The 7,856-nt window shown below is 45.4% G+C and overlaps 1 protein-coding gene across 1 annotated transcript; it reads left to right on the forward strand.

The window, feature by feature from the left end:
• Positions 1-4,608: 4,608 nt before the first annotated feature.
• Positions 4,609-7,498, forward strand: LOC134387382 (optic atrophy 3 protein homolog). Its single transcript, XM_063109867.1, has 2 exons — positions 4,609-4,615; positions 6,807-7,498. The coding sequence occupies exons 1-2, from the start codon at positions 4,609-4,611 to the stop codon at positions 7,205-7,207; spliced, it is 408 nt and encodes a 135-aa protein (XP_062965937.1). The 3' UTR covers positions 7,208-7,498.
• Positions 7,499-7,856: the final 358 nt, after the last annotated feature.

Raw genomic sequence — 7,856 nt, forward strand, 5'->3', positions numbered from 1 at the left:
TTAGGCCACTGTTCTTGTTGGGAGGACCGGAGAGAGTCCTCAGTCCCAGGCAGTCTCTCTGCTGACTGTTATTTCCCAACAGCAAAGAGGTTAAATAAGCTTCAGGCAGAAGGTCTGGTGAGAACAGTCATGGCTTCTTGAAGTTCAAAGTCTCAGGCTCCTTTCACAGGTGGCCAAGGCCAAGTGTGGCTACTGAAAAGCAAGGGGGAGAAAGCCTGGTGGGGAGACTTTGCCCTGGAAAGTGGCATTTCTCTTTAGTCTCACCTGTTGTTGCAAGGGAAATTCACATGGAAGAGATCTGGAAGGTGTCTGGGCAACTTCTGCTCATTTGGTTGAATGAAAACTTTTTTTTTTTTTTTTTTTTTTTAAAAAAGATGACCGGTAAGGGGATCTTAACCCTTGACTTGGTGTTGTGAGCACCATGCTCAGCCAGTGAGCGAACCGGCCATCCCTATATGGGATCCGAACCCGGGGCCTTGGTGTTCTCAGCACCACACTCTCCCGAGTGAGCCACGGGCCGGCCCGAATGAAAACTTTTAATTAAAAGATAACATACCTAAGGCAAAATGTACGCATCACCAGTATACAGCTCAATAAACTCTCACAGTATGAACAGGACACAGGACATAACCAGCCCCCCAGAAACCCCGTCGTGCCCCCCTTCTGGTCACTATGTCACCAAAGGGTGATCACCATCCTGACTTCTAATCCCGTGGATTAAGTTTGCCTGTTTGGGGACTTTATATAAGTGAAATCACAAATTTCTACTCTACTCTGGCTTCTTTCATTCAACATCACGTTTGTGAGATTTATCCAGGTTGCGGCATATAGTGTGGTTTGTTGATTCTCCGTGCTGTTGTGTGTCCATTGCACGCATTGTTTTCAACCAGTCCTACCATTGGTGGGCATTTAGGCTGTTTTGAGTCTTTCATGCACTGTGCTGCTGTGAATGCTCAGGGATAGGAGAACATATGTTTAAAATATGTTTCAGTGGGTGTACACCCAGGAGTGGAATTGCTGGGTCACGTGGTGTTGGAATGGTTAGCTTTAGTAGTCACTGCCAACCAGTTTTCCAAGTGGTGTCCTCAATTACCTCCTCCAAGCACGGTGGCATCACATCCTTGCCAGCACTCAGGATGTCTGGCTTTTTCATTTCAGCCATTCTGGTGGCTATTCATTCATTCCTGTGGTATTTGCACATAATGATTATAGCCTTATGATAGCTTTATATCTGATAGTGTAAGTTCTCTAGCTTTGTTTTTCTCCTATATTACTCTTCTTGGCCCTTTGCATTTCTGTGTATTTAAAAATTAGCCTGTTAATTTCCACAAAGGAATCTACTTAGACTTTGATTGGAATTGCATCAAATCTGTGGATAAATTCAGGGAAAATTGATATTTTTACAATATAGTTGATTCCAATCCACTACAAACCTTTCCTGAAGAGATTACAAACATTAGTAAAACACCCCAAAGTGCATTATGAAGCTAGTCACCATGACACCCAAACCTGACAAGGACTTTGCAAGAACAGCAAATGAGTCTAACTCTCTCAGGAAAGGAGACACAAATATCCTTTACAAATGAAGCAAATCAAATCCAACAATTTATAAAAGAGAAAATAACATTATTTCAGAAATCCAAGTGAGGCTTAACATTTTAAAAAATTAGCCCATGTAATTCACCATATTTACAGGACTAAAAAGAAGAAAAAAAACTGATTATCATTTAGATAGGGGCAGTAAAGAATTTAATGAAAATTAGACACCAACTCCTGATAAAAGTCAGGAAACTAGGAATAGAGGGGACTTTCTTAATTTGATAAAATCCTACAGCAAATATTTTTCCCTATTGCAAAAGAGCCAAGGAATAACAGGCAAAAGAGTTGGGGAGGAAGGAAAAAAAACAAAAAACAAAAAACAATTCTTATTTGCAAATAACAAAATTGTATATGTACAATTAAAAGAATTTACAGACAAATTATAAGGACTAATAAGAATAAGAATTAATTTATCAAGGTCACTGGATACAGAAATCAATTTATTCATATCATTAGTATCAGCAACAAATACAAAATGAAATGTTAAAATTATGCCATAAAAATAATATCACAGATATCTAATACATAGGAATATACTGAACTAAATGTATGTGAGACCTCTACTCTGTAAACTACAAAACTTTTCTTGTTTCAGCTGGATGGTACAGGGAGCAGACCCTGGACCTTGGTGTTACCAGCACATGCTCTAACCAACTGAGCTAACCAGCCAGCCCCCACTACAAAACATTATTGGAATAAATTGCTAAAGACCTAAATAAAGAAAGAAAGCGTGCTCATGAATTGTGTTGGGAGAAAAATATTTCCTCTATCTGAGTAGTTGGGGACCTGCAAATTAACAGACAATAGACGGATCAACAGGAGAAAAGACAAGATTTATTTACACATGTAGGCAATTTATAGATTCAAGCCAATCCCAATTATAATGCCAAAAGGTAAGTGTGTGTGTGTGTGTGTGTGTGTGTGTGTGTGTGTGTGTGTGTGTTTATAAATGCACAAATTGACAAACTGATTCTAAAAGTCACACCAATTGAGTCTGATTTATCTCCAGGCCAAGGTCAGAGGAGATGACCTGCTTGCTGTTTGATGGTGACTATGGGGCCTTCTTCCAGGGAGAAGGCTGAAGCCTGCCCAGGACTGAGGCACTTGTTGAACCTTGTGAAACCAGTCCCAGGGTTTTCATTGACCCTGCTCACTGGGGCCACCAGGAGGGCCCCTCCCACCAGAGACTAGATTAAATTCACACACTTCATCAGCACTTTGCACTGAACTGACAGAAGCTTGGCCTGGCCTGCCCTGGAGTGTGGACTTCCCAGTGAACTGACTCCTCCTGCAAGTCTCCAAGTCTCCAAGTCAAGGTTAGGGTCCTGATGATGTTTAAATACCTGCCCCAATGGTATAGAGTAAAAGGAACCAACACATATCTGTATCACAAGGTGTCTGCTGGTCATTTAAAAATTAACTACAGACAGTCTGTATGAAAGTGACAGAGGTCGTAGTGGCTGGTGGGAGAAGAGATTCTTTCCAAAGATCACCCTGGAGAGATGTTCAGGGGCATAAAAATTTTAAATTTTTAGGCTAAAGATTATGGGCTTTTCCCCTGAGAGCCACTATGAGCCATGGCATGTTCTGAGCAGGGGAAGGTGAGGTCATATTTGTGCTTTAGAAAGATCCCTCTGGCTGCCTCATGGGGGCTGGACTGGAGGGAGCAAGAGTGGGGCAGGACGACCAGGGAGGAGGCTGGAGCAGGAGCTGGTAGGGGAGGAGAGGCGTGGATCAGGGCAAGGGCTGGAGGGAGGGAAGGGAAGGAGCAGAAGGCCCCTGAGAAAGGCACTTCCTGGAAGTCAGTCCCCAGTGTCAGTCCTGCCTCAATTTTGGCATTGGGTAGGTGGGGTCTGCCCACCTGTTCCTTGCTCCACAACCTCAAGTGCAACTGCCAGTTAATATGATACGGCCACATTCTTAGAGTGTGCAATTAATCTACTTATCAAGATATAGATTTGATAAAGCTGAGTGGACACTCTAACGTTGTCTGTATGTTTGGATATTTTACAATCAAATTTTTTGTAAAGAAAGACCATGAAAATTGGAAAAAAAAAAAAATAGAAGTTCTGAAAGGAAAAGTTAATGGAAGTTCCCAGCATGTGGAACAAAAAGGATTAATGAAAAAACAGGAAAGGAAAGCTGAGACACCAAGGATCAGTGCCGGGTAGCACTGAGAACTGAGGAGTGTTCCAGAAGGGTAGAAAGAGAAAGTGGAGAGGAGGAAATGGATAAGACATACAAAGTTAGGGGTTTGCCAAGACCACCCTCACTTCTGATGCCAACTGCAAGTATGAGGGTCTCCAAGACCACCGTCAGGTTTGACAATTTGCTAGAAGAACTCACAGAACTCAATGAAATCTGTTATACTCATAGTTACGGTTTTATTACAGTGAAAAGATACAGATTAAAATCAGCCAAGGGAAGAAGGTCAGGGGGCAGAGTCCAGAAGAGTTTCAAGTATCAGCTTCCAGTTGTCCTCTCCCAGCAGAATCATGGACAGCTCTAACTTCTCCCAGCAACGACAAGTAACCTAGAGCTGGCATGGAGTATTGCCAACCAGGGAAGCTCACCCAGGCCTTAGTGTTCAGGGTTTTTAATAGGGTTCGGTCATGCAGAGAAGTTTGACTGCCCATGTGGCTGAACTTAGTGTCTAGCCCCTCTAGAGGTTGAGCTGATGCCACATGGCCTGAAGGCCCTGCCATAAATCACACTGTTAGCATAAACTCTTTGATGTGGCCCAAGGCCTCAGGTAAACAAAGATAGTCTAACCAGGTAGGACATCCCAAGGATTTAAAAATTATCTCTCAGGAGCCAAGGGCAAAAGCCAGACCTCTGTTTGCACAGGGGTAATCCTTCACTGCACAGACAAGAAAAATTCCTGGGACTAAAGAGAGAAACAGGGTTCAGATAGAAGATAGAAGAGTATAAAGTAAGGGAAATGAGAGAAAGTCAGACCCATCTTGATGCAATGTCAGTGGCACAGGGGTGACAAAAAGCCCTTCTGCCATGACAGGTAATGGTACCAGGCCTCCAAACTGCTGAAGAATATGATTTTGAACCAGTCACTCTGGGCCTAGAAACTATCATCTAGTCTAGAGTGAGGGTGGAAAAAGATATTTCAAATACGCAAGGATTCAAAACACCTACCTACAAAACCCCTTTCTACAAAAGGTACTTAGGGATATACTTCAGCAAAACTAGAATGGAATTCGACAAAGAAGAGGAGTGGTGTGAAGGAGGGCAGTGTGAAGACACTGTGGGAGGACAGTCCTGCAGCAGCCCAGGGAACAGACCGTGTGTCTACCACTAACTATTTAATAAATGGAATAGGAGCAAAACGCTGGATGATCTTGGTCCATTGGTGAGCCAGGCATTTGTGAGTCACACTGGCAGTTTGAGAAACACTACTCTAGAAAAAACTAAAAGTTGCATACAGGAAAACCAAGGTTGTAATATGAGAAAACGAAAATGTGGCATGATGCAAAACAGTGTTTAGAGCTGCCATTTAATGTTAATGCGTCACACAGCACTGGTTTAGTGAAATAAAATTACATCTTCATTATTGGTCCACAGTGATTAGTATTTACATAACCTTAATATTATACATGCTCTATATTTTCACTTTCAGACTCAGCCTATGAACAAAGCACTGAAGACATTATAATCTCAGAAAGACACCTTAATGATGTGAAAATAACACAGACAGAACAGGGAAGGTGAAGTGGAGGACGAGAGCAGAGGGTAGGGTAGGGCAGTTAATATACTGACGAGTGCAAGTGTCAGGAAGTTGAGACAGTAGACATTACTTAGAATTATAACTGGCTGGTCGACTCGACTGGTTAGAGCATTGTGCTGATAACACCACTGTCCAGGGTTTGATCCCTGTACTGGCTAGCAAAAGAAAAAGAAAAGGAAAAGAAGAATTGCAAAGGTTACCAATGAACAGTAAAAAATAAAATAAAAATCACTTGTAAAAATTGGGAGAGGGAAGGAAAGGAAATATTTTGTGATAAATTCCATACAGTTCTGGAGGGGTGGGGTAGGGAGTAACAGTGGAAACCAGGTCACAATATTTTAAACACTCAATATAATAAATCATGAAATAGAGGCATAGGCTTGTTATTTGGCATCATAGGGTTATAATAGAATAAATGCAGAAAAGATCAAAAGTGATTAATCTTTGGGGAGTATGACTGAAGCTGGAGCTGGGAAGGTGGACTTCCATTTTTCAATGTGTCCTCTTCTATCTGGTCTAAATAATTTCCCCATGTGCGTATGTTATTCTTCTAACTAATAGGAAGAAAAGCTAATCATTTGAAAAGATCAGCCTGGCTGCTACAGAGGATAGTTGGCAGGAGCGAAACAGAAAAGGTTTTCAAGGGCCGGCCTGTGGCTCACTTGGTAGAGCGTGGTACTGACAACACCAAGTCAAGGGTTAAGATCCCCTTACCGGTCATCTTTAAAAAAAAAGAAAAAGAAAATGTTTTCAGAAATTCATCTCTTAAGGAGCTGGGGTAGGCTTGCTTTCTCCAGTTTGTGTGTCCTTGGATGAATATTAATTGTCGCTGGAGTTACAGTTCAGCACCAGCTCTACACTTACGTTGTGTCTGTAAGGAGGCAAAGGCTGACAATCCGTGTTCACATGCATAGGTGATTAGGTAAGGAAGTTCTCCCTACAGCAGACACCTCGCTCAACACCTGAGTTCATCCCAAAGTACACTTCAGGAGTTCAGAACTGTCACCTCACCTTCAGGGGAGAGGGCAGGAACGGCTAGCGCACAGGTGGGTTATGGCAGGAGCAGAGGAGCAAGCTTTACACTGGCCATGGACTTAGCGCTCTAGGAGATCCTTGCGACCCAACCAGGGGAGCTGCCCCCAACCCCAGGGCAGCATTTCTCATCGCTGGCTGCTCGGAGGCTTTTATTTATTTTTTTAATTTTTGGTGGCTGGCCAGTACGGGGATCTGAACCCTTGACCTTGACAGAGGCTTTTAAAAGATGCCCTCGGGGTCACCCCAGGCTGGATAACTTAGCATTCCAGGTGTGAGACCCGGCGCTTATCTTCTTTAAAACGCCTCCTCCCCAACCCCGGAAACTCTGGTTGCCACAACCGCATTGCTCCAACAGGGACGTCGAGGCGCTGAGGAGTGGGGCTTGCAGAGAGCTCCCCTGCAAAAGATCCCTGACCCCTCTCTTCCCCCGCAGTGTACCACTGGGTGGAGATGAGGACCAAGATGCGCATCTTGGGCTTCAATGCAGAAGCCGTCAAGCCAATGAATGAGGGGGCGGCCGCCGAGTTGGGCGCGGAGCTGCTGGGCGAAGCCATCATCTTCGTCACAGCCTGCAGCTGCTTGATGCTGGAGTACCGGCGCCACCAGGCGCAGCAGCGCCGCAAGGAAACCGAGCGGCGCGCCTCCTGGGACGCGATGCGGGACGAAGTGGGCCACCTGGCGCTGGCGCTGGAGGCGCTGCAGGCGCAGGTGCAGGCGGCGCCGTCGCAGGGCGCCCTGGAGGAGCTGCGGGAGCAGCTGCAAGAAGTGCGCTTTCAGCTCTGCGCCCGGAACCCGCAGCCCGAGCCCCAGGCAACGCCCGTGTCCGAGGAATAGGAGGCCGCAGAGGCCTGGTCTTGGACGTGACTGTTTGAGCTGCGACGTCTCCGATATGACCTACTCTCTTCACTATCCCATCCTGAACCGGCCCAACTGACACTACCCGGTCCTTTTGGGGACAGAAGGGATCTTGGACTGGGGCTGATCCAACCGGGCATTTGGTCACCTCCCTATTAACCTGCCCAGTAGTACCTCCCATTGGGACTCCCCCTCCCACTGGCAGAATGTTCCAGCAGGGACCTCTCCCTCCCTCGCCCCCGCTAGCACATTGACTTAGTACTTTGTAGAGAAAGGCAGCGTCTTTTATTGGACACCACCTTACGCACATGGATTTAGCTAGACTGTCATTCTGCCTCTCACACCCCCATTTACCTGAGGAGTGGGCTTTTCCCCTGGGACACTCATCCACGGCAACGGAACACTCCCTGCCTCTTCATTGGTACAGAACATTGTAAAGAAAATGCTGAAAGTCCCAGTGGACTTCCCGACACTTCCATCTACCTCACTCTGGGGGGGGGGGGCGGGGGAGATGGATCTTTGACTGCATTAACTCCAGTGGCTCACCCCGCGGCTTTAATCCCCCATTTGTACCTTCGCCTGGGAGCCGCCCCTCCCTAAGTGGATCGTCCCAACAGAACACCCCTCT

Source organism: Cynocephalus volans, chromosome 10, assembly GCF_027409185.1.
Source record: "Cynocephalus volans isolate mCynVol1 chromosome 10, mCynVol1.pri, whole genome shotgun sequence".
NCBI lineage: Eukaryota > Metazoa > Chordata > Mammalia > Dermoptera > Cynocephalidae > Cynocephalus > Cynocephalus volans.